At 36.9% G+C, this 25,602-nt stretch overlaps 10 protein-coding genes across 10 annotated transcripts; 6 read left to right on the top strand and 4 right to left on the bottom strand.

Annotated features, from left to right (window-relative positions):
- Positions 1–1,748: 1,748 nt before the first annotated feature.
- GCK72_025137 (uncharacterized protein) lies at positions 1,749–2,526 on the top strand (the record flags this gene model as incomplete). Its single annotated transcript, XM_003098431.2, has 4 exons — positions 1,749–1,860; positions 1,922–2,023; positions 2,120–2,181; positions 2,230–2,526. The coding sequence occupies 4 exons, from the start codon at positions 1,749–1,751 to the stop codon at positions 2,524–2,526; spliced, it is 573 nt and encodes a 190-aa protein (XP_003098479.2).
- Positions 2,527–3,138: 612 nt separating this feature from the next.
- Positions 3,139–3,894, top strand: GCK72_025136 (uncharacterized protein; the record flags this gene model as incomplete). The annotated part of the gene is made up of 4 exons (XM_003098443.2): positions 3,139–3,256; positions 3,303–3,401; positions 3,447–3,508; positions 3,553–3,894. 4 exons carry the CDS (start codon positions 3,139–3,141, stop codon positions 3,892–3,894), a joined length of 621 nt encoding a protein of 206 aa, XP_003098491.2.
- Positions 3,895–4,321: 427 nt separating this feature from the next.
- Positions 4,322–5,304, top strand: GCK72_025135 (uncharacterized protein; the record flags this gene model as incomplete). Its single annotated transcript, XM_003098446.2, has 4 exons — positions 4,322–4,481; positions 4,530–4,628; positions 4,681–4,742; positions 5,098–5,304. 4 exons carry the CDS (start codon positions 4,322–4,324, stop codon positions 5,302–5,304), a joined length of 528 nt encoding a protein of 175 aa, XP_003098494.2.
- Positions 5,305–5,396: 92 nt separating this feature from the next.
- Positions 5,397–6,010, bottom strand: GCK72_025134 (uncharacterized protein; the record flags this gene model as incomplete). Its single annotated transcript, XM_003098406.2, has 3 exons — positions 5,397–5,484; positions 5,530–5,712; positions 5,766–6,010. The coding sequence occupies 3 exons, from the start codon at positions 6,008–6,010 to the stop codon at positions 5,397–5,399; spliced, it is 516 nt and encodes a 171-aa protein (XP_003098454.2).
- Positions 6,011–6,292: 282 nt separating this feature from the next.
- GCK72_025133 (uncharacterized protein) lies at positions 6,293–6,979 on the top strand (the record flags this gene model as incomplete). The annotated part of the gene is made up of 4 exons (XM_003098473.2): positions 6,293–6,352; positions 6,429–6,543; positions 6,588–6,642; positions 6,691–6,979. The coding sequence occupies 4 exons, from the start codon at positions 6,293–6,295 to the stop codon at positions 6,977–6,979; spliced, it is 519 nt and encodes a 172-aa protein (XP_003098521.2).
- A 936-nt stretch (positions 6,980–7,915) lies between these two features.
- GCK72_025132 (uncharacterized protein) lies at positions 7,916–8,558 on the bottom strand (the record flags this gene model as incomplete). Its single annotated transcript, XM_003098460.2, has 3 exons — positions 7,916–8,009; positions 8,055–8,246; positions 8,293–8,558. The coding sequence occupies 3 exons, from the start codon at positions 8,556–8,558 to the stop codon at positions 7,916–7,918; spliced, it is 552 nt and encodes a 183-aa protein (XP_003098508.2).
- A 193-nt stretch (positions 8,559–8,751) lies between these two features.
- On the top strand, positions 8,752–9,918 carry GCK72_025131 (uncharacterized protein; the record flags this gene model as incomplete). The annotated part of the gene is made up of 4 exons (XM_053736210.1): positions 8,752–8,823; positions 8,870–9,488; positions 9,540–9,594; positions 9,639–9,918. The coding sequence occupies 4 exons, from the start codon at positions 8,752–8,754 to the stop codon at positions 9,916–9,918; spliced, it is 1,026 nt and encodes a 341-aa protein (XP_053579776.1).
- Positions 9,919–11,082: 1,164 nt separating this feature from the next.
- On the bottom strand, positions 11,083–12,376 carry GCK72_025130 (uncharacterized protein; the record flags this gene model as incomplete). The annotated part of the gene is made up of 5 exons (XM_003098400.2): positions 11,083–11,159; positions 11,208–11,371; positions 11,416–11,657; positions 11,707–12,249; positions 12,302–12,376. The coding sequence occupies 5 exons, from the start codon at positions 12,374–12,376 to the stop codon at positions 11,083–11,085; spliced, it is 1,101 nt and encodes a 366-aa protein (XP_003098448.2).
- A 1,868-nt stretch (positions 12,377–14,244) lies between these two features.
- On the bottom strand, positions 14,245–14,803 carry GCK72_025129 (uncharacterized protein; the record flags this gene model as incomplete). Its single annotated transcript, XM_003098448.1, has 2 exons — positions 14,245–14,594; positions 14,650–14,803. The coding sequence occupies 2 exons, from the start codon at positions 14,801–14,803 to the stop codon at positions 14,245–14,247; spliced, it is 504 nt and encodes a 167-aa protein (XP_003098496.1).
- Positions 14,804–22,349: 7,546 nt separating this feature from the next.
- GCK72_025128 (uncharacterized protein) lies at positions 22,350–23,618 on the top strand (the record flags this gene model as incomplete). Its single annotated transcript, XM_053736209.1, has 4 exons — positions 22,350–22,452; positions 22,608–22,943; positions 22,991–23,083; positions 23,131–23,618. 4 exons carry the CDS (start codon positions 22,350–22,352, stop codon positions 23,616–23,618), a joined length of 1,020 nt encoding a protein of 339 aa, XP_053579775.1.
- Positions 23,619–25,602: the final 1,984 nt, after the last annotated feature.

The raw sequence follows: 25,602 nt of genomic DNA, 5'->3' as shown, positions 1-25,602 counted from the left end.
TCTAAACGTTTGTCGGGTGGCGATTGATGATAAGCGGTCATATGCAATATGCAGATATAAGCAATTCAAATTAGTTACAAAGATAGAACCCGGTACAGTAATATCAATTTTCAAACCCCATTCTTTAGGATTTTTTCATATTTCCAGTTTTTCGGATTTTTCATATAAAGTTATCATGGAAAATCTAAAAAAATCCCATGAACATTTCTGGGAAGCCGAAATATAAGGGGCGAGAATGTGAACGACGCGATGGTTCCCAATCTTTATTCCTTTGATTCGCCGTTCTTCTCTCCGCACTCCTAAATAATGCTAGAAATACTCGAAAAATACAGAATTTTCTCGCTATCAAACCATTTTATACTCTTGAAAACCTTCTTTCGTCATCATTTTAATCGTGTGAAAACCATTTCTTGTGTTTTTTCTCTTTCTTCACTATGTTTGCCTACTATTTACATTTGTACCAACACGTTTCATTCCATTATTAAAATATGCACTGAGACTTTCCAGATAGTTCACATCATCAATAATCATCACGTCCACTCCTTATAGTTTTTTCCTAGTTTCCTTGCTCTACTCCTTTTTCCCGATGAGCTGACCAAAAAACTTGCTTTCAATCGTGTCGATTATGCACACCATCCTAAGAACCATGATAATCAACCATTGAATCAACCAGAGTAACCTTGCTACAAGAGTTCTCTCATGTCTTACGATATCATGTGGCAGTTGCAACCAGTGATGTGCGGAAATAAAAGTTTCGGAAATTTGGAAAATCTAAACTTTTCCGAATTTTTTTGGAAATTCCGGAACTCGGATATATTTCGAATAATTCTTTTTGAAAAAATCGAAAATTTCGAAAATCTCAGTTTTTCAAGTTTTTAATAGTCAAAATCCAACAAATATGCAGCAAAAACTGAAAATTCTGTAAATTTTGACACTGGTGTGACGTTTTGGCACCGTTCTCGTTGATTTTACAGCAATTTCTTTTGATTCCGCACAAATTATTTTTAATTAACACGAGAATAATTCAAAAATCGGAAATTTTGGAAAAAAAGAATACTTATCATATTCATAAATTTGAAATCTTGCGCATACTCTCTTGAGTCGTATTGTATCTCTGTCCTCCATCAGCTCTTTCGAAATATTATTATACTATTTGTATGATTGAAGCAAGGTCACCATATGAAACAGCACCACCTGCCCATTTGTTTTTCACAAGTTTCTTGTGACCGGCAACATTCGCTCTCCTCCCCCGTTCACCATTTGCACTCTACACACCAATGAGTGGGATTTCTAAAATTTTGAATTTTCGGCCATTTTACTCTTTTCAGTACGAAGAACTTTTTTTATGTTTCAGAATGAATTTTCAACCCAACCGATATTTGAACTATTCCTATCAGTTCAACAATGCACTGAAACTTTTCAGATACTTCTCATCATCAATAATCATCACGTCCACCCCTTATTGTTTTCTCCCTTTTCCTCCTTCTACTCCTCTTCCTCCCCCCTTTTCGTACTCCATTATTTGTGTGTTAGCTCTGACTGAACCCGCTCTTTTTATTTTTGGCGTCTTTTTATGGACCATATACCTGTGCAAAAAGTCAACCTCTGCCTTCTCCGTGAAGTACCATAAACAGAGATTATGACACGACACTTTCACTTTTACTTCTCTCCTTCTTCCTCGTTTTTACTCTTTCCCTATTCTACTCTGGCTTCTACTCCTCCATTTTTTGAAGGTTTTGAGAGAGATCATGTCGTTCTGCACTGACCACAATAAGAGCCTCTGTGAGTATGCTTTTGGACTTCGGTATTCAGTCAAATCGGATTGTCTCGATATATACTTGTTTGGAGCAATTGATCCAGGTTAGAAACTTCAAAATATCAAACTATACATAAACTCAGCCGCTAACATTCTGAAATTTAGAAACAATGGCTGCGTATATTATCCACAACAACGAATTCCATAACGGTTGGACATATGAGCAACTTGGTCATCTTCTCAGAATCATGGACTCCAGGACAAAGAGTGAGTAGGGGTCATTTCTCGAAATAGATAGATACATTTTTTGACACAGAAATCTAGGATTCATAAAATTTGTATCATTCAAATTCATATTTTCAGTATTTGGTCATGTTTACAACTGGCGACATATAATCAAGATGACCGAGAGGAAGGTGGATGAGGTTTGTAACTAATATGAGATGTTCTCACCAACACTTTAATGATTTCAGTATAATGCTCGGAAACAACAAGCGAGATTGGCACTGGAAGAACAGAAAGAGACTAAAGAATGCCCATCTCCTCCTGTCTATGGGCAAGATGATGTCGTGGAGATCACTCCTTCCCTTCCTGATCCTGTTCCACCAACCACGAGAAAATCTGCATTTGTGGCTTATCAGTCATCTTCCACCTCTATAACTTCAGCAGGAACCCAATCCCGTAAGCGCCAGGGCCAAATTTCCAACTCAACCGCCCATGTCCCACCGAAGCGTCATCTACAATTCGATGGAACACTCGAATTAGATTGAGGGAGAAACAAACATATTAATTCCCCCTTTTTTTATTATTAACTCGCCCACGTCCCCCACTCCTTGCGTGTTTCCCCCATAATCTCAGCCCCAGGTATCTAATTTTAGGTTCCATATATCTATCTGGTTTCGTGGCTTTTTTCTTCTTCAATCGTTTTCTTTCTACCCACTCTTTTCTTTCTTCCCTTTTCTCGCATAATGTGTTTCTCCAGTACTATCGTGTCATTTCTCTCCCCCGATTTTGGATGAGCTCTTCTTTTTTTTTCGACAAATGTGTTCTTTTCATTCTTTATATTTGCCTAGCCAATTACTTTCAACTCATTACTATTGTCCTTCAATTGGTACTGATGACATTCTATTTGAAGCTTTTCTCCCCCCGTTTTCATTTTCTGTTCGCACTGAAATCCCGATTGAGATGGAAATGCCAACCACTCGCTTTTGAATATTCATTTTTTTGTATATTCTCGTAACGATAAAAACGATAAAAACGAACAAACCAAATACAATATACATATCTTCCTCGTTTCCTCCTGTCCAGTTTCCAACAATAAAAAAGACGTTTCACATTTCCAAAATTTTTCTTCATATTTTTCTTTTTCAGATTCTTTTAAAATGAGTTATGTTTGGTGTACCAAAGAAGAAATCGACATCTGTTCTTTCGCACAATCTCTGATGAAAAATGGAAGTCGGGACTTTATGGATCAATACCTTGTCGGCAAAATTTCTGGCTGTAAGTTGGTATGAAGATTAAGAATCGTCACTTATCTACACTTCAGACAAAGTAGCAAGAATGATTCATCACAACAACATTTTTCATGGCGCTAATCTGGGAAAAGTGATGATTCGGTTCTGTGAAGTGATGGATGAAAGAAAAGGTACCTAGTAATGGTTAGTGACAACTCTGACTCCAGATATTTCAGAATGGCAGACTCTGGAACAAAGAATTAATTTCATTAAAGAAGTTCGAATGCATTTGGACGAGGTATGACTGACGAAAGCCGTGTGAATTCATGTTAAAGTTTTTAGATCCGAAGAACTTCTGCGAAGATCGATGTTATTTCTCGCTTGTCTATCTATCCCGCTGTACACACTTTCGGGTTTGGAGGATTCCATGACGAGTTGATCAAAAAGCTTTCTTTCAATCGTGATTATGCATACCATCCTTTGAACCTTGAGAATCAGCCATTGAACGTTAATCAATTCACTGTCAAGCAGAGTAGCCTTGCTAAAGGAGTTCTCCCATGTCTAACGATATCATGTGGCAGTTACAACCAACAAAATGCTAACAACATTGCGAGAGTGGTGCCACGACCTACAGAAGGACTTTTACCATCGACTTCTTCCCGAATCTCAGTAAATAAACATTAGTTAAAACCATTATTTTCACTCAATTTTATACTTCTGGCTGGCCAATAAACATCCTCCATTACCGTTATTCTATTTTGTTTTATTTAAATACTTCAAGGTATGAAACATACCAAATAAAATACATAGCTTTTTCATAAGTTTGAAATCCCGCGCATACTCTCTCGAGTCGTATTTTATCTCCTGTCTTCCATCAGCTTTTCCGAAATGTTATTATACTTTTTGTATGATTGAAGCAAGGTCACCATATGAAACACCACCACCTGCCCATTTGTTTCTCACAAGTTTATTTCGAACGGCAACATTCGCGCCTCTCTCCACTCACTATTTGCACTCATTAACTAATGAGTGGGGGGTTTTCTGAACTTTTGAATTTATCGGCCTAACTCAGCTTTTCCAGTACAGAAAAAATTTTCTCAGACTTTTCAGAATGAATACTCAACAAAACCAAGATTTGAACTATCAGTTCAACTATCAAGAAATCGAGAAAGAGAACATCTGCCGCTTCGCTGAAGTTTTGAGGACTCCTGTAAACCCAATATACGAGAAGTCGAACTTGCTTTTGTATTTATCCGGTCAGCTCGATGGAGGTGAGTTGTACAAATAAAATTTCAAATCAATTACTTCAAAGTTTTTAGAAAAACTCGGAATGATGATGTACCACAACAAAGTGCACCATCAATGCACCACTGTTGACCAATGCAGCCAACTTGTATTGCTTTTGGAAGCACGCAAAAGTAAGTTCTCGTCTAGAGAAGAAAATTCAAAAATCTGTGTGTTATCTTACAGCTTGTAATCAGCTGTATGACAAGGCGGCGTGCATCACGGATGTTTTGAATGTCGTCGAAAAGGTTGGTGTTCGTTTCTTTGAGTTTATATGAGAAAAAAACCAGACTTGTATAATTTTGGTTTGGCCCGCCGGCCCCGCCCGGTCCTGTTGGCCATATTCGATTTTTTGAATTCTTTTCACTAAAATTTTATTGCATAAGTTTTTTTCTTAAAATTTTCCATATTTAGGCTCAAGTATGTTTCTTAAAAACCTTGAAAACACAAAAAATCGCTTTTATAGAATTGTTTCCAAAAAATATATTACATTAAAGTTTTTGAAGGAAAAGTTTGAATTTTTCTATACCAGCCGGACAAAGAATTTTTTTGGCCCGGCCCAACCTAGCTCGTTGCAAGTCTGATAAACATCATCATTTTCAGCTGGAAGCTGTCGACAAACGGCTTGGTATCACGGCACAGCCGCTTTGCATCAATCGCTGGGAGGATCTCCATCAGCTGGAGACACAAAACGAGGTGTTCTTGACACCGAATGGAATTCAAACTGCTTCAAGGCAAATGGAGAAGTTCAAGGCTCCAACTGGCGTCTTGACAAGAACACTTCTTAAAAGAAAGAGTAACAATAATTAAAAGATCTTAAGTATCGATTATGTAAACTGTTTGTTAATATCAACTTTATGCTTATAAACTTTTCATTGACAAATACAAAACTTGAAAAAGAATTAGAATGCGGTAATTGCTCCATCCAATTGCACGCAAGCAACCTTTCTGATTCTTACTCGGTCCCCATTGGCTAATTTGACATGGGTGCTACAAAACAATTTTTGGTATTTGTTGGCAAAATAATTAGCTTACCGTTTTCCATTGCATTTAGCAACCAAGTCAATGTTTACTCCTTCTGCCAAGACTATACTGTTGTTGTTATCATCGGAACCAATAGTGACCTTAGCACCAGTCTTGTCTCCGAGCAATGCATATTTTTTGCCATCATTTGGACAACTGATTTTGGTGTAATGCTTTCCTTTTCTCTCCAATGGGCTGGAAATGTATATTTTTGTTGAAGTTCGCTTTTTATCTTCATTTTAACTTACGAGAATTTGGCATCACGAGCGCGCGATTTGAGAGCAGTGTCGATATCCAAATCTTTCAGCTTCTTGCAACGTCTTCTATGGTGTTCTTCGCTGCTGCTACTAGATTCAGAAGAGTAAGAGCCATAACTTCCATAAGATGGGGCCGAACCTCTATATGTTGGGGCCGGTTGGTTATAGGTCGGAGCTCCATAACCTGAGGAAGCTGCTGCAGCACAGACAAGGGCAAGAGTTAGAAGAACGAACATCTTCGAAATGAAGATTGAACGATGGCAATGATGTTATGCTCGGGTGCTGCCTTTTTATACCATTTTTTGTTTTTGGCGCTCTCAAAATTTAATCTTGTCAAAAAATTGAAAAGGAAGTGAGTCAGATAAGGAAGTTACACGTATTTTTGACGTTGTGATTGATTTGTCATCTCGATTTTGTGAGATGTTTTGAGAACAAGAACAAAATGCATTGAATTAAAACATGCAGACCTGTATAAAAAGGCTCGCCCCAGTATATTCAATCACCTTGAATTCAACATCATGGCTTTCTTCCTACTTTCGACGGCGTTCATCGCTATGGTGGCTGCAAATGGATACGGGGTAAGCTAGTGTCTTGGCTGAGATGATAACTTTCGAAACTTTACCTGATAACAAAAATTAAGATTTAATCTTTCAGCCAGCCGCCGACAATACTTACGTAGCTGCTCCAGCTCCATACCCATCGTCTGGAAATGCGGTTTATTTTGATAACGACGATTACTCCAATGAGTCGCATGACCGTTCAAAGAAAAGTGAGGAGAACTTCCGAATTTCATTTGACAAAGTAGTTTTACAGGCTTCCGCAAATTGAAAGATTTGAAGGTGACCGGGGTTTTCGATGCAGACATCAGGTAATACACCTCATTTGCCGCTCATCTAATAATGTGAAATTAATTTAGATATTACAAACACGATGGGGACTATTATGCAGAAATTAGTTGTACACAAACCGCGTCTAAATACATTTGGATTTTGGCTGATTCTGACACAACTATTCCAACTTTCGGTCTAGCAGGAACTGTTGCTCTTGCTGGAGGAGTCAACGTGCAATATGTCGCCAAGTACAAGAATCACGGAAAGTGGACTGGACATGACTTTGAAAAGGACGATAAGCACAAATTCCGTCGTGTTGGATGTTACACCGGAACTTTGGTGTCCGAACTGACTGAGGGCCCAATGGATACTTAACTGTTTTAATGTATTCACGCAATTGATAAACTTTTCCATTGAACAAATTGTTTTTTTTTGCAAAATTCAAATACCACTGCTAAAGAACATAGTGTTTTCCAGAATATTCTCAACATAGGAAAAAAAGCATGAAAAAGTCAAGTTTGAAAAAAAGAAAAGTGTGCAACACTAGAAACAAAACTAACAAATTTAAACAGTTATAAGGTACAGTACTGGCCATAAAGAATGCGAAACTTGCAGTTTTTAGTTGAAAATGGTCAATTTTGTGACTGTGACACAGCCTTCCAGATAGTCTCACAATATTGATTTTTTATGAAGTGTGTAGATCACAAATAGAGCTTCATTTTTGAAGTTTACAACTTTTTTGTACGGGCACATCCTAAGAAATTATCAATCGTCAATGTTAATTGCTCGGAAATCTCCTCTTTTAGCACTGAAAAAGTGCAAAACTAGCGAGGAAATACTTTGATAACTTCTTAGGATGTGCCCGTACAAAAAAGTTGTCAACTACAAAAATAAAGCTCTGTTTGTGATCTATACACTCCATAAAAAATCAATATTGTGAGATTATCAGGAAGGCTGTGTCACAGTCACAGAGTTGACCATTTTTAACTAAAACTGCTAGTTGCGCATTCTTTATGGCCAGTACTATATGTAATATAATTGAATTCCAATTCAATAAAAATTGTCAACTAGTATTATAATTCCATCATAACTTTCTTGTGGAAGTTTTTCAGCAGAAACTCCTACTTTCATTATAAGCTATGAGCAGTCAAAATAAAGATGTTTGTGAGATTTCCGCTTTGCTCATAATGTTTTTACAGAGTCTTGATGAGTTAAAATATCTCATGTGAAAACAAAAGTTGGTATAGAGAATCATACAGTTTATTTGTTACTTCCAGAAATTACAACAATACAAACATAAAACACAAAAATTCAATATCCGTTAATAGTATTTGGTTGTGCCAATTCAACACAAGCGACTCTTCGGATCGAAACTTTTCTACCATTGAATGCTCTGGCGAATGTGCTGAAATACTATTTTCCCTTACTGTAAAAAAAATGCAAATTTCACTTTTTTTCATTGCATCTTGCTGAGAAATCAAGATTGTATCCCGATGATAGCAAAACAGTATCCTGAAGAACGACTCCAGGACCAAATGTGAAGAATGTATCGGCTCCTTCTTTTTTCGCAACAAGAGCATACGGTTTTCCGGTGTTTGGACAACTGATGGCGACATATGTGTTTCCGTCTTTTTCCAGATTTCTGAAAATTAATGTTACCAAAAGTAGTGCTTTGTTATGAAACTTACTGGAATTTGGCACGAGCAGTTCTGTATCCCGGAACCTTGAGTTGTTTTATCATCTGACATTTTCCATACTCTGGCACCCCATACCCTCCATTATTTCCATTTGTCTCGTATTGATTTTGAGGTTTATCAGAACCATAGTAGCCATCTTCGACGGAGGGTGAGCCTTCTTCTTCATAGTAGCGTGATGGTTGATACTCATCCGAATCTTCGTAGCTAGATGAGGCTGCTACGATACAAAACAGAGCGGATGATAGAAAGATCAACATTGTTGACTATACGCATGAATCATATGTCCCTACTTTTTATAGCGAGTTTTGTTTTAAATTTCCGAATATTAATCTTCCGCATTTACCTTATCACATCATATATTTTCAATACATATGATTAATATTAATATTTGATGCCATCCCGAAAAGAATAAAAGGATTTACAGAGGTCGTGAAAAAACACATCCTCAATATGAAATTGCTGATTTTCCTGACGATTTGTGTTACCGTATCATCACATGAGGCATTACCCTATGAGGCACAGGTAAACATCAAATTAGAAAAATTCAGATCACAGTTTTTAATTACAGAGTGTTGAAGGAGACTTCTCAGAAAAAAACGGTTACCCTCAACCACAACCGCCATGTTTAACTTGTCTTCCTGGACATCCATCCATGCCAGGACAAGCAAATCCTAGATTACCGTCTTTACCTCGTCCTTATCCAAGTAACCCGGCTGGGCCAGCAAATGCTGGCGTACCACCTATGCCGCCTGGTATCCCAGGAAACCCAGGTATTCAAAGTAATCCAGAGCCGCAGACGTACTCTGTGCCAGAAATGAATCAAACGGTATACCAGCCACAACTTGAGCATATCCCTTCTCAACCAGTGCCAGGGTCCCAAGGTAACCGACGGCCGGACACGTACTCTGTGCCAGAAATGCCTCTACTGCCATACCAGCCACAACTTGAGATAATCCCTTCCCTACCAGTGCCAGTGTACCCAGCACATCCGTACTACCCAATGCCAGTTCTAGCTCCAGCTCAACCACAAAACCCTCAAAACCCACAAAACCCACTAAACCAGGCCCCGAATCTACCGGCGCCTGAGCCATATCAAGGGGGATCATTTCAACAAGGCCAGTATTCAGGATCTGGGCCATCTTACCCGGAATACAATCCATCCTATGGATATCCTACAAATACAAGTGGTAAGGAAGACTGTTTTAGGGATACAAAAACATTACATCTTGTTTTTTCAGATTTCCGAAAATTGAGAACCCTTCACGGAAACAAAATTATCAAGGCCAAGTTAAGGTAAGCTAAAAGTACAATTACGGAAACACGTAGATTTGTTTCAGATATTTTAAAAACGACAATATCAACTTTGTGGTCATTAGCTGTCCAAAGAATCCAACACCTGGAGCTTACACCTGGATTCTGGCCGACTCCAAACATACATCCCCGTCATTTGGAGTTCCTCAAACGGTTGCTCTTGCTGGAGGAATCAACATCGAGTTTATCGCAAAATTTGGTGAACATGGTAAATGGGAAGGAAAGGATTTGTCAGAAGACGAGAAGCACCGGTTCCGTAGAGTCGGATGTATTCATGGAGCAACTCAATCTTTCGTAAAACTCTAAATGCTCCTTTTAAATACATTCTGCCCTGTATATGATAAACTTTGCTTCTAAACAAATCTATTTTTTGATAATCTTTGATTCTGCGAAAATTGCTAGACCGGACATCATATCTCCTCATTGAATGAACACGTCGCTAATATTGTTATGAATAATAAACATACATCAGTGCCGGCCGCCACTCAGTTCATTTTGAAATTTGTCAATATTTCATTTTCAACCAATTTCTGAACATTTTCACAGTTTCAATTTTTTCTGTGAATCTTACAAGAACTTGTTCGATATGTACAGTAACCTCAAATAATAGTTGTTATTTTTATCTCCGTTTTCTATACCCATAATTTTGTGTAGATAGTGATTTAAAATTTTAGACCTGAATATGGATGCCACTTTTTTTGAAAATTTTCATCCATTCAATTCACCAGCCCTTCCTGGACCACCAATGCATCTAAACAAAGTAATTCCACTGAAGTCTGCATCAGGCAGACGAATTGAAATACAGCCACCACCAAGCGAGGAAAAACTACTTGGAACATAGTGAAGACAAAAGTAGAAATTTTGAGAGCGGAGTGTGAATCATTGATTAAAAAGTCTGAAGAAATAGAAAGACGTTTTCCTTTCATTAATTACTTGCTAGATGTGCAAGGGTTAGTAAATGGTAAGTTGCTCAGCTCAGAAATTGAAATAAATCTGTGAATTGTCATAATACTTTCAAATATTTCAGAATCCGCCGAAGTATTCAATCTACGTCAAAACATTTCCAGGGCTGTTGAAAAACTAAGAGTGGGTAAAGGAAAACAAGACCTTGTGCGGTTACTGTAACAAATACTGTGTTCGGATGAATACAAATGTTTCGGAGGACATACACGAATAGAAGAAAGTCTGACTTTACTCGAAGAGAAAGAGCTCAACATGTTTCGGTACCTTGAAATAATAGTTTTCAAAAAAGCAAGCTGCTTTTGATAATACACTGGCGTATCAGGTCTTTTATAAATAACGGATGAATTGGAATGAGGCAGTATATTCATTTCTTGATTGGATAGTAAGAATTATCAGTTTCATTCTTTTTATGTGTTGATTACACGTCATGTTTTATTCACTATTCAAATAAAACGTCTGTTTAAAACCAATCAGTTAGTATTTTACAGAAATATGTTAAAAAAATAGTTAGTTAAGTCGTATGGATCCATATGCATTTCTATTGGTGTGTCTGATGGGTGCATGTGAAGTGAATGTTGATAATTCTGAAACATTTTTATGTATTTCATGTTTTTGAATCTAAAAAAGCATACGTGACTGTGTTGAGAACTTGGCGACAGGTTTTGGTGCGTACCTCTGGAGACCGACCAATTTCAGAAACCCATAACGAAGAGGTTTGATAACAATTAGATATAATGCACATATAACTGGGCAAGTTAATTGAGTAGGTGCCAAGACCACAAGGGCTAATGGGAAACTAAAATTTCCGTAGATTACAGTAAGTCTCCGGTGATAACCAACCTTTCTGATGGTGCATAATGCATTAGAAGAAATGCCATAGCAGTGGCTGCTGGAATACCAACTAATAATCCAAACTGCAAAAGATACCAAAGACTGATTGCAAGAGCATTTTTCAATTGAATTAGTGTTGTTTTGGATATCATATTATGAATTCTGTTCAATGTTGTGTATGACTTAAATGTTATGATGGGAATTACAATAATCACGATAGCAATTCCAATAAACGCTTCGACACTGAGAACCTTAACAAAAAATGATTAATTTATAGGTAACTAATTTTGCACCCAATACCTTGAGCGACCATTTGTCACCAACTCTCACTATTGCAATAGAGTACTCGTCAAAAAAGTACCGTAGTCGGTCATCTCCTTCATATATATTATCACGATCTTGATACTGGTTCTCATCGACTCCAATTGTCATTAAAATAAAATTGACTACTGTGAACACCACACCAAAACATAATCCAATAAGATTCGACTTTGTAGAACTTTGTCTCGAGATTCGAAAGCATATAGTGATATAATTGAACCAAAATGAATATATGAATCCCATGGAGCAAAGAATAGCAACAGTGCAACAGATATTAAAAAGATGTGCAGTAACAAACGGCCCAAAGCGAAAAAATCCAACAGTCAAGAGAAGATGGTACGGGAAAACAATATATGGTTGGTATACAAACCCCATATAGAAACTGAATACTGCGGGAAGTAACAAGTTACACAATAGCACTTGTTTATATTCTGGTTTCAGATTCTTTCCTTCAGTTCTTATAAGATATAAAGCCAAGAGTACAAAACCAATGTTAAGTAGAGAAGTTATTTCCATATATCGCTGAAAAATATTCAGGATTTTTCAAATAACCATATTGAAAACTTAAACTTACCCTGAGCCATGTGAAGTATGGTTCTTGAGTTTTGATAGAACTGTAAAACCCAGATATCTCAATAGCTGCAGTCATTTTGTGAAATTCTTTTGAGAATCTGATAGAGTTTGCGGTTTGCAAGAGGTTTGAACTGAAATTAAACAAAGAATAAGTTTTCCAAAGATACAAAATTTTGAAAAAAAAAACCTTCTCCTAATCACTGGTTACTACGCACTTTTATACTGATCTTAACCACTCTTCTCAGCTGTCGAAATGTGAATTGCTCTGTAAAAATTTTGATCTTTTCAAAACATTTTCTAAGAAAGCTCAACAAAAACCAAACGTCAGATAACACATGTAGTTCTATATAATAAGTATTTGATTGGTGTTAATTTCAGCTGGCAGGGCAAAGTTTTATCAACCCAGAATATAAGTTGGTATCTAAATATGTTGCAAAACAACTTGGTTGTGCTCACTCAATTGAATTAAGTACAGCGTCAAAACTCAAATAAAACAGCTATGTTCAGAGTGAAGTGTTTTTATTAAAAGGGACTGAACGAATTCCCTGTAGGTCAAATCAAGATTTTACTACGGATGATATTAGGTATACTATAATATAAGAATGTGACCTCCCTTGAGATAGAACTAACTAGTGAGTGCAATCCCATAGAATCAGCTGACGAACTCTTTGAGTAGTAAAAGTAAAAAGTAGTAGTAAAAAATACTCGGGTTGTTTTTGAAAACTGGTACAAGGGATATCCCACAGGTCTCAATTTACAATTCTTACTTTCATAGTGCTGGATTATATCGTTAGTCACAAAAAGGCGGAGTGTTAAGAATTCGAAGATTTTTTCTCAAAATTATTACTTTCCTACTGTAGTTTTTTGTCACAAGTCTTTTCCCTGGCCAGATTGTGTTGTGAATTTGACAAGAAGAATGTGATGTGGGATACTGAAACCTGAAATTAACTGATGTGGGAGTGAACAAGCGTGATGTGATCTTTTAGAGTTTTTGAAGATCCAAACTATAAATTCTTGGATTTCCTTTCAATCAGTGAATGTTGAAAATAAACATTTATAACAAACATTTACATCAACGCCAAAAACGAAACGATCTTTTGGTTTTCGGTCCTCTCTTTCTAAATGTTGATATAATGCTTCTATAACATATTGGATGGAAAAATATCTATCGGCTTCTCAAACAGACGGGGACCAGATGTGAGGAAAAAGTTTCGGTAGAGTCTGAAATTGGAACATATCCAGAGGTATTCTAGCGTGAAAACGTCAATTCGCTAAAATTAGAAGTGTCCTTTCTGCTGTGTAAGCAATTTCTTTTCTTTCAAGTATTTTTATGTCTCATCTGCAATTTTCAAAACTTCACCCACGCTTAAATGTCTTATCAAGAAATTGGAATCTGTACAAAAATATTTATTTATCGCTGCTCCAAGAAGTTTAACTTTGAATATATATCCTATTTCGAAACATTGGAAACTTATGAACTGGACTTATGAACTGGAGTCTTAGGAATACAGACGGTTAATCTACGATCTAGTTTGCTTGTATAAAATAGTTGTATCTAAATAGTTTTACTCCCCCAATCTGTTTTCACCTTGTTTCCAAACCTCAAGTCTTTAAGACACCACTTCCACATTAGATATCTTCAGTCTAAAAACTCCAAATTTGGTGCTCAGTACATACCCAATCGTTTATTACTCTATTTGGAATTCCGTTCCCGTCCTAACATTGTTTTAAGAATAATGTTAAACTACTCGATTTTTCTTAGTTTCTGACTCTTAACATGTCTATCTACTAATCTTAGCTCCCTACCGTTCCCTTCTTTACTTTATTGTTACTGTGTTAGTGGCTTCTTGCCCTTTATCTCAAAAACAAAAAAATATATAAAACCGTTCTTTTCAAACATTTATTGAAACATTTCAAAACTTCAAAATAATAAAGACATCACACTTAAATTTCAAAGAACCCGGCTACATACATCAAATCCAGAGCGTCTTCCGGCTTAATCTCAAACTCCTCGATTTCTCCTTGTTTCTTCAGATATTGTTTCTGATACATAAGGTAGTTGCACATCTTCTGCAACACGCCTGATGGTATCATATGGAGGTACACGGTGTTGTTCGACGGCCCTCCTCCCGGACAGCGCAACATGTTCTTGAGAACTCTCGATTTCTCTGCCAGCTCCCTTTTTATAATGAACTCATGCTCGTCTCGACTGACGAGTTTCACATATAACGAGTTTGCTCCGTTGAGACCGCGGTTCTTGCGTTTTTGGCGCTTCGGTTTCGATGTGGTGGGCTCTGAAATTTGAGAAAAATGTACCATAGGTTTTCAAATAATTTTTAACAAACTGACCTTTGTTGTTTTCCTCGGGCGCTTCTTTGTTGGAGTCGTCTTTTTTCTCTTCTTCTTTTTCTTTTTCCTGCTCTCCTTTCTCCAATTTCAGCTTTTGAATCTCTTCCGTTGCCTCTCTCTCCTCATTGTTTCCGTTTCCGTCGGCAGACGACATTTGGAGTCCTTAAAACACAAACGTTTGTCAAGAATTTATGCAGAAGAGAGGAAAAAAGAAGAAAAAAGAAAACAGGCAATACGATGAGAAACTAATTGGCTGTTCTTATCTAATTCTCGGTATTGATCTGAAAATCAGAAGAAGACGGCTAAAATATATAATCCGTGTTGAGCAAGCATATTATTAGTAACAAAGACGGTGTTATCTGGTTTTCTTTCTAACAAAGCTGATTTTGTGCCTCGAAAACAACAACATTCAGGAGAAGGAAGGAATTGTTTTCAGATTTCATAAGTTTTAGCTCAATATTTATATCACGAAGACCGGAAACGGATTGAATCTGTTTTCAAGGAGAAAGAGTGTAATATGAAAAGCTAATCGAAAAATGTCAGAAGGTGTCCAAGACATGTGCAAAAATGAATGAAGATTATCATGATAGATTTCTTATTTCTAAGGCATGTTATCAGAAAAATAATGAATTTTCGATGGGGTTGTAGTTATATCAAAATGTAGTACTAATACATATTTGGATTGCTTTGAGAAAGAAGTGTCAATAGAATGTGACTAACAAAATATGTGTCTTCTTGAGAAAGAGAAGGAGACAGAGACATAATGGCTGGAATTTATTAGCATAGTTAAGTTAAAAATGGCATCCATCAATGCCAATGATTATGATAAGTATTAAAGTTTGAAAGTGTGATTAGATACTGTCACAAAAATCTCAGGAACCAGTCATTATGTTCCTATTGTGATTTTGATTCCGGAATAAATGTTCAAATCGCATCGAAAGACGTTCCAAGTCATTAAAAAAGAGAGGCGAAGACGATTTTCCTGTTTTCTGACTGAGAAGTCCTGATTTTCGGAGAATACGACCACAATCCGATTTCCTCAAATTATTTACGACTGGAAGGTATCGTATTTCTAAAGAAGTACACAAATCAATGTAATTTAGTACTTTTCTTGAAGAACAATGAACGATCTCAGATTGTAGGCGATAAAATGAGGAGAGGGAGACAGAGACAGGACAAAAAGATCATTCACGGCAAAAAAAAGTTGACGAAGAACGGGATTTTTCAAAGACTAAAGTGGTGAATTCGTCGTAAAATCGTGGCCTGCAGACATTAGAAATGATTTTTTAAAACAGAGGAATTCAGAAAAATCAGAAAGACTTTGTACTACTATCAATCATTCATTCAGAAGATCGAAACTGATAGAAACGAAGGTACAAAGTCAATGTACAGTATCTTAAGTAGGTTAATGGAAGTCTCAATGGAAATCACACGATTTTGGAAATGACGAGACAACTTGGAGGTGAAAGTGAATAGAAAAATGTAAGAAAACGTTCAAAAAATTCTCAACAAAAATTTACAAAAGTCAATTCTCATTTCCTATCCGTTGTTTCTCTCAAATGTCGCTGAAGAGAATACATTCTCAGTTGGCATACACTTGTATGTCGAAAGAGGGGGAAGGTGATGGAAGAGGAAAAGGGGAGATGGCCGAGAACACCAAGGTGGCCTAGAATGTTGCTCCGTCGTGGAGTACTCGTGGAAAAGGGGAATTAATTTTTATTTTTGTTTTATTCTTGACAAAAGTTCATTTAAAATGAAAAATAAGAATAATTTCTATGATAAAAATTTTAGAAACATTATTCTTCCACTTTTTTCTGACTTTTCTCTTCAAATTTCAGCTGACACCCATCGATTTGGCGGACGTATGCTTTCCGCTCTACGCTCTGATGGCTTTGAAGATTCTAACAAAAGTTTTGCCGATTCGATGAACAAATACATTTCAAAACTTTGATGTTAAAGAAAATTTGACAAGAATAATCAGAGCACGTGAGGCCTCTGTCTGTCAAATTGATGCGGCGAAAGCTAAAATTGGTATTCGAGAACTTGGGAGCCGAAACAATGAAGATAAAACCTTCGAACTATCACCGAATCAACGAATTCACTCTAACCATGTTATTTTTCGAAAGGATATTTGGAAAGAAACAAAAAACAAGTTGTGGGAGTTGCATACCTGTGCAGAATTATTGAAACAACAGCCAAAAACAGCAAATATCGATTCGGGACTGCTTAAAGTGATGTAAAAAAGTTGATAACTGGCATCACATGGCTGCATCTTTGCAAAAGTATAAAATTTTTGAAGAAAAAAATTGGTAAAAATCTGCAACGCAGAAGTGAGATGGCTCCGCGGCTGACAATTTGTATGATACGAGTTGGATCTGGCAATCGACATTCTGAGGCAAGAAAAATTTGATGAAAAGTTCGGAACTGTTCTTGGATAGCCAAATCCATGCAAAATTATCAAAGTTTGGAAGAAAAAGTCAAGATAAATGTGGAAAGTAGAAGTGAGAGGGCTTCATGGCTGGCCTATTCGACGAGTTCGAGATGTAACCGACAATCGATAATCTGAGACAAGAAAAATGTGCCAGAAAAGTTCAAAAACATTGCCGGATCGCTGCTTTCATAAAAAACTATCCAAGTTCAGATGGAAAATTAGAAAGTTGCGAATAAGTAGAAGGCTCCATGACTGACTATTTGAAGGGTACAGGCTGAAACTGCCATTTGATAACCTGAGACAGAAAAAAAGTTTACGAAAAGTTCAACACCGTCGTATGGTTGCTAAATTCATTCGAAAATATTCAATTTGTAAAAAAAACGCGGATAAAAGATGACAAGCAGTAGTGAGAAGACCCTATGACTGGCCACTCCATGGGTAGGAGATGGAACTGGAGATCGATAATCTGATACAAGGAAGAGATGCATGAAAAGTTGGGAAAGGCTATCGGGTTGTTGAATTCCTACAAAATGGTTGAAAGCAAGAAAGAAAAAATAAAGAAAGTTGAGAAACACATGTGAAGTTCGAGAGTGCAACATGAAAACGACGTAGGGTAGTCCGAAATTGAATAGAATAGGGACAACCGTTTTAAACGACCGACAATTTATTTTTCACGGTTGGAGATATCCATGTTTCAGAAAAGAGTTCGAGAAAATAAGCCGTCGTATTGCTGAATCCATGCGGACGTGTGCAAATTTGAAAGAAAAAATCAAGATACAATAAGCTTTTAAAATGGAAAAGTACAAAATGATCAGTGGAATACTGAAATTCTTCAAAACGTATCGAAGTAAAAAGAGAAATAGCGGGAAAAAGTAGTGAGGAGTGCCAATTGCTACGAAATATGGGAAGAGAAGATAAAAATGACGTGTGGAAGTCAGGATCTGAAGAAAATACGGTCAAACGTTTGAAATTGCCTTTGGATTGCTGAATTCATTTCCAAATATCAAAGTTTCTTCTAACAAATTATTGGAAAACTTGAAAAAAGTCGTGAAAGGGGCTACCACTAATAATCTGAAGGGCATGAGCTAAAACAGACAAACGATGATCTGAAATTTGGAGAATGGATGATGAAAAGCTCAATATTGTCGCTGGATCATGAAATTTGTTTTTTTTAAAGAAAAACTTGAGGAAACTTCTGAAAAAAACTGCGAAAAAGTGGTAGACAGAATGAATGAGAGCAGTTCGGAAGGTAAATTTGAAAATGGATTTTGGTTATATCCTGGTACAGAGAAAAACAAAAACAAATCATTAAGTGAAAGAAAGTGACAATTTTTGCAACTGTCAAAGTATCTGAGACTTGAAAAATATGTAAAGAATATCGGGTCTGTTATCCGGTTGCCACGGCCAACAAAATTTATTGAAGGATGTCTTGAACTGAAACAATTGGACGGAATCTCTCTAATTGTCTAAAGCATAAATAGTTTCCAAACTTTTCAAATATGCTTGGAGGAAAAATTGAGTAGAGTAGATAGTTTCTTGATCTGAACGTGATTGAGCAACACTATAAAGGGAGTAGCTTTTCTCTTATCTAATCAAAGTTTGATTGCATTCAGTGTTTGATTTGTGTTTGAGTTTTTTGTATTCTCTTTAAGATTGTTTCCTGGGTGCGAATAAATAGTGAGAATGCTCGATGGCTGACTACTTCAAGGGTTTGAGCTGAAACTGGCAATTGATAACTTTCCTTGAATTCAATTCTCATTTTCTATCCGTTGTTTCTCTCAACTATCGCTGGAGTGAACACATTCTCAGTTGGCATACACTTGTATGTTGAAAGAGGGGGAAGGTGATGGAAGAGAAAAGAAGGGCGGCGGTCGAGAAACCCAAGGAAGCCTAGAATATTGCTCCGTCGTGGAATACTCGTGGAAAAGGGGAATTAATTTTTATTTTTGTTTTATTCTTGACAAAAGTTCATTTCAAATAAGAAATAACAATAATTTCTGCAACAATAATTTTAGAAACATTATTCTTCTACTTTTTCTGACTTTCCTCTCAAAATTTCAGCTGACAACCATCGATTTGGCAGGTTTATGCTTTCCGCTCTACGCTCTGGCGACTTTGAAGATTCTGATTGAAGTTTTGCCGGTTCGATGCACAAATATATTTCAAAACTTTGATTATAAAGAAACGTTGGCAAGAATAACCAGGAAAATTGATTCCGTGTGACCTCTGCCTGTCAAGTCGATGCGGTGAAAGCTAAAATCGGAATTCGAAAACCTGGGACCTGAAAGAATGAAGAAAATACCTTCGAACTATCACCGGATCAACGAATTCACTCTAACCATGATATTTCTCAAAAAGAAATCCAGAGAGAAACAAAAACGGAGCAACGGGAATCACCTGCATGTGAGGAATTATTGAAAACTAGCCGAAAACATCAAATAATTATTTGGAACAGCTAAAAGTGGTGTACAAAGTTGACAACTGGCATCGCAGTGCTGCATCCATGCAAATATACGACATTTTTGAAGTAAAAATTAGAAAAAATAGACAAATCAGTGGTGAGATGACTGCACGGCAGATGATTCGGATGGTACGAGCTTGAACTGCCAATCGATGATCTGAGACGCGAAAAATTTGGATGAAAAGTTTGGAACTGTTCTTGGATTGCTAAGTCCATGCAAAAATATGGAAGTTTGGTAAAAGAAATTGAGATGAAGATGCAAATTAGCAGTGAGAGGGGTTCATGGCAGGCCTATGCGGCGTGTACCCCGCAATCGATAATCTGAGACATGGAGAATGTGTAAGAAAAGTTCAAAAATATTGTCAAATTGCTTAATTTATGAAAAAATATTAAAGTTTTGAAGAAAAAACTGGAAAGAAGATGCGAATAAATAGTGAGAAGGCTCGATGGCTGGCTATTCCACTGGTTTGAATTGAACCTGTCAATTAATAACCTGAGACAGGAAAATTGTGCACAAAACGTTTCAAACCGTTGTAGGCCTGATTGATCCATTCTAACATGTTCCAGTTGTAAAGAAAAATGCGGAGCCGTTTTGAAAAGACTCTATGACTTGCCATTCCAAAGGTAGGAGCTGGAACTAGTGATCGATAACCTGATACAAGGTGAAAAACTCAGAAAGCTATCGGATTACTGAATTTCTACGAAACTATCGAAATTTTGAGCGGAAAATTAAGGAAATTAGGAAACACGTGAGAAGCTCGAGAGTGAAGCATGAAAACGACATATGGTAGTCTGAAAAAAGTTTACAACAACCAAAAATTTTTGTAACCAGTTGGAAATGCTTACTTTTCAGGAAGAAATCGGGAAAAAAGAAGACCAGAGTAATGTGGAGAGACCTGGTAACAGTATACGTGGCGATCAGAAGAGGGGCTGAAAATGACAAGCGATGATCTGGAGCTTGGAGAATAAAAATTCAACATTGTCGTCGTGATGCTGGATTAATCCGGACGCATCTAAGTTTGAATATCACGGAAATGATGGAAACGAGTAGTGAGAAAACTCCATGACTGACATATTCTTCTTGCACGAGATATAACTGGAAAGCAATAAAAATTTGTATAAAAAGTTCGAAGCTGTTGTCAGAGTGCGGAATTGGTTCAAAAAGTTAGTAGATTTGACAAAAAATTGGGCGAAACCTGCGAAGAAATAGTGAGAAGGCTCAATGGCTGACAATTAAAAGAATACGAGCTGAAACTGGCGATCGATAACCTGAGAAAAACTTGTATGAAAAGTTTGAATTATTGAGTTTGAATTATTGAATTCGTTGAAAAAAAGCAACATTTTCGGAACAAAACAGGGAGAAAAGATGGGAAAATGTAGTGAATTGAGAAATTTTTTTAAAGATGGAAATGGTGTAGTCTGAAACTGAGTACATTAGGACTGAATGTTTGAAGATACTATTGAACCATGTTTCAGGTTTTTGAATTTGAAAAAGACATCGCAAAGAAAAAAAACGAAAAAAAAACAGTGCCAATTGCTACGAAGTCGGAGAAGTGAGGATGAGAGCCACGAGTGGAAGCCTGGGAAGATGCTACCAGCTGAAGTTAGAAATAATCATCGGACTGCCTAGTTCAGTTCCAAATATTAAAGTTTCTTTAGTCAAATTATTGGAAAACTTCTTAAAAGTCTTGAAAAAAGCTATCACTGGTAACCTAAAGAGCATGAGCTGAAAAAGACATACGATTATCTCAATTTTGAAGAATGGATGATGAAAAGCTGAACATGGTCACTAGATTATTAAATTTATTTCAAAATTTTGCAGTGATCAGCAAAATCTGGAAAGAACTAGGAAGAAGTAGTGGACAGAGCAAATGAGTGACCAGTTTGGAAGGTATACTTCAGAATTGAATATTGTAGCCTAGTACCAAATAAAACAGAAAAGAATTATGAAGATTTGCAAAGAATTGTTGAGTTCAGTGGAAATAGCTCAATTTTTCGAAAAAAAAGAAGAAATCGAAACCGAGGGTGCGAGCAGAGTCAATAGCTGCTGATTCAAAAGAAATTGGTTGGAAAAGTGTAGTAAGGAAAGGTTCTGGCTTTCAAATTGAAGAGTATGAGCTGAAACAAGCATACGATATCTTGGGACTGGGAGAATATAATTTAGCGATTAGAACTGGCATCGGATTACTGAGTTTATTGTAAAGTAAAAAAGAAATTGATGGTTTTTTGAAACTGTCGAGATATCAGAAACTTGAAAAGTGTGAAGAGAATGTCGGAGCTGTCATCGGTTACCCAAGGCCGAGAAAATTGATTCAAAGATATCCTGAACTGAAACAATTGGACGAAATCTCTTTAATAGTCAAAACCATAAATGATTTTTAAAACTCTGAATGTATTTGGAGGAAAATCTCAGCAGAGTAAGAGACAGTTTTCACCGTGATCTGAAAGTGATTGATTCGATGACCATAATTGTGAAGGGAGTAACTTTTCTCTTATCTAATCAAACTATGATTGCTTTCCGTGTTTGATTTGTGTTTGAGTTTCTTTGAACTCCTTTTAGGATTCTCTCCTTGGACAAGGCCCGATGAATGAAAACAAGATTTTCTTTTTGAAAAGTATTGTTTCCGAAAAATATTCATATTTTTGTAAGAAAGCCATCGGAAAGAGATTAGAGTCGGCTTCCTAATTGAAAACTTAAAAACAAGACGGTCTATGCCATGGTCGTCGCGTCAGTCTATGACAATTTCCGCTAATTGAAATAACCATATAAAGGCGAAAACAGTCTCTGAGAATCGTCATTTATTCAAAATGCTGAGCGAGATTATTGGTGTAGAGAAGGTTCTTGAGCGTCTTACTCTCAAAAGAGCTATCATTGATAAGAGTAATCTATGGGTGCCTATGTTCAATGTAAGTGAGTTAAACAGGTTTTATCAAAGTATCATATTTCAGCGTATTGAAACGGAAGCAAAACAAAATAAAGAACGAAGTTGTTGTGATTTGTTCTTTAATAACGAGCCAGTGGAAGGTATGTTAAAACCTCACTTCTTGCTTTTTTCTTATTTTCAGGCAACATGACACCTATTTTCATAGCTCCAGTCGGTGCTCGCGCTGAAAAAGAGATGACTGGTTCTCTCATAAGCTATCCGCAAATCAGACAGAATTACATTCTCCGAGGCAGTGTGTTTGTGGAAAAAGCTCACCATTTTTGGCAAATGATTTGGGAGAAAGAGTCACTTTTCATTGTGATGCTCACGTCACCCGTCAATCAAGCACAAATATACTTCCCAGCCAACGAAAAAGAGAGACTCGTTTTTGGACCGTTTGCTATCACTTGCACAAGAAGAGATGCAACACGAGGATATATTACTCGTGTTTTGACAGTTAAAAAGCAAGACAATAAAGGTGAATTGACTAGGTAGAGTCTTGAATTAACATAAAATATTTTTCAGTTCTTCACACCGTCACACATATTCAGTACGTCTCGTGGGGTTTTTATACGCCTGTTCCTGAGCGTTTTGGACAGTTCCTTGACCATTTGAAACGTATGTTTCTGCGCTCCTTTGATACCCAACCATTCAAATCATTCTAGATCACAATGCTCTTTGGAATGCATCAATCTCAAGATATTCTCCCACTTGCGGAATGCATGCTCCTGTCATTCAAAGTAATTCTGGATTGGGACGTACGGGATGTCTCGTTATCATCAATGTGATATCTCGAATGCTCGAATACAAGGTCAAACATAAATACAACATAGAAAAGATGGTGTTGGGATTGAAAAACGGATTACCCAATGGAATAGAATCTATTGCTGAGTACAAGTTCATTGTTAACCAAGTCATTTGGGAGACTGAAAAGTTGAAACCTGAATATGTTCTCGGTAGACAACATTTGCATATGGTTTCCGGCATGGTGCACTACAACTATTCCAGTAGAAATGTTGAGAAATTGATGTGTTCAAAGAAGTGGATGCCAGTCGGAGCAAGCCTCGATTACGAATGTTTTAGAAAAGCTGTGAATGTGGAGCCGGAATACGAGAACTTTTTTAGTTCTGAAAACTATCTTACGCTTCACTAATTTCTCTTGTTATTCATACTATATTATTTACATTCACCAGTTTCCTGAACTTTCTTTTTCTCTTTTACAGTTGTGATATCTCCGTTCTAATCAAATCCTTTTCTGTCTCTTGATGATGCTCTCCATATTTTACTTTGCTGTCAGTTATACGTCTAAAACCCGTACAAATAAACTTCTTCCGCATAGTTTTTTATAACGTCAAAGTAGAGCAACAAAACCACATTTTCATTTTTCAGGAGCTAGTGAGAAGAGACGCCAATGATCCTGTTACTCATCCTTGTTTTTACTGTGAGCTACGCAAAATCTATGGCCAACATGTTTTTGTGTTTTTACCAGTCGGTACCAGTCGGTACCGTGCGAGCCTTCTCTCCAAACATGACTAATAGAGAAAGACAGATTTTTGTTATTGAGAAAACTGTTTTTCTTGAAGTCTACAGTAAGCGTCTTGTTATGTCGTCTGCAAAATGTAATGGGTGACTCAAAATGAGGGGTGGAATACTCACAGCAGAGTTGCGCGGAAGTGATTTTTTCTAAAACGGAAGTCGGAAGTAAAATTTGTAATCCGGAAGTGGGAAGTCGGAAGTCGGAAGTAAAATTTCTAATCCGGAAGTCGGAAGCAAAATTTTGAAAACGGAAGTCGGAAGTCGGAAGTCGGAAGTCGGAAGTGAAAAACAGGCCGGAAGTCGGAAGTCGGAAGTCGGAAGTCGGAATTCCGCGCAACTCTGACTCACAGTGATCGACTGCATAATAAAAATTAGAAACATTTACAGTTGAACTAGGAACTGAAACACAATGATGAGAAGAAACCGCCGAGTCGGGTGACTAAATACACGAGTCACGAGGTTATCCGAATCTGCAAAAAATCTAGTGACAAAAACTGTAAACATGACATGTGACTCATTGTAGAATTTTTCTTGTCAAAAAATCAAAATGTTTCAAATATTCTGCCATTTTCTGAAGTTCTGTAAAAGCTGTATTATAACGGCACCTCATCTATACTCAGAATTCATGAAAATGATTATCTCAGTGTTTTTTTCTAGATTATGACTAGAAGTAGCGTGATAAGCAATTTCAAGATCAACAAATGGAACGTCCAAAAAAAGTTTTTCCGTTTAATTTTAATGAGTTTCTGAAATCACAAAACTTCTCTGGGAGGCAGTGGAGGCAGTTGAGAATACAATTTTTACGGTAACTTAGATTTCCCACATATATACATCTTCTAGTGATTAATCTCAAGGTTCATTCTTAACAATTGATGATGCAAAAGAGTCTCATAGAGACACTTTTTCAAAACCCAAAAACGAGTGTACTTCGTTTCCCACGGGATTTCAATTAACGGCTGATATTAGTGCATGCATCCGAGCAGAAAATAAAAGTTGAATTCAAAGATATATTGACTTTTCTTTGTCTTTCTTGCAAAAAATTATTACTATATAGACCACATTATTACTGTGAATATCAAATGGTTTTCTGATCATACATATATAGTTGTTTGTTGTATAAACAAACCACGAGTTCATATGTAAATTACCATGGAGATCGAACACAGATAGAGTGCTTTCTACTCACCTCCACACTTCTCATCTCCTCTTCATTTTCCTCTTTCCATCATATATTTTTTTCGAGAGAGGGTGTCAACCAAATCCGTTTCAATTTGATTTATGCAAACCCTACGTGGCAGATGGAAACGTCGCTTCTCCTTCCTTCAACGACGCCGCAAACGACATCCCATAGAAGGGGTTGTTGAAATATGGGCAGGATTCGTTTTCTGCTTCTTCATATAGGTTGGAAGCTCTTTTTCTTGCTCTGCCGAGAGTTGACTTTACTACCAGTAGTCCTTGGATTTACTATCTTTTTTTCTTCTTTTTGAAGCACTTAGTTAGATTGAAAGTTAGCCGGAAGTTCTTCAAGTCTCAAATAGTTCTATCTTCTTTTTTGGCGTTGAATCTAGGTATGTTACTCATACAGGTCACAACCGCACAAT

This window comes from Caenorhabditis remanei, chromosome X, assembly GCF_010183535.1.
Source record: "Caenorhabditis remanei strain PX506 chromosome X, whole genome shotgun sequence".
In the NCBI taxonomy this organism is placed as follows: Eukaryota; Metazoa; Nematoda; class Chromadorea; order Rhabditida; family Rhabditidae; genus Caenorhabditis; species Caenorhabditis remanei.
The sequence above is the reverse complement of the archived record's forward strand: the minus strand, read 5'-3'. Positions and strand labels throughout refer to the sequence as shown.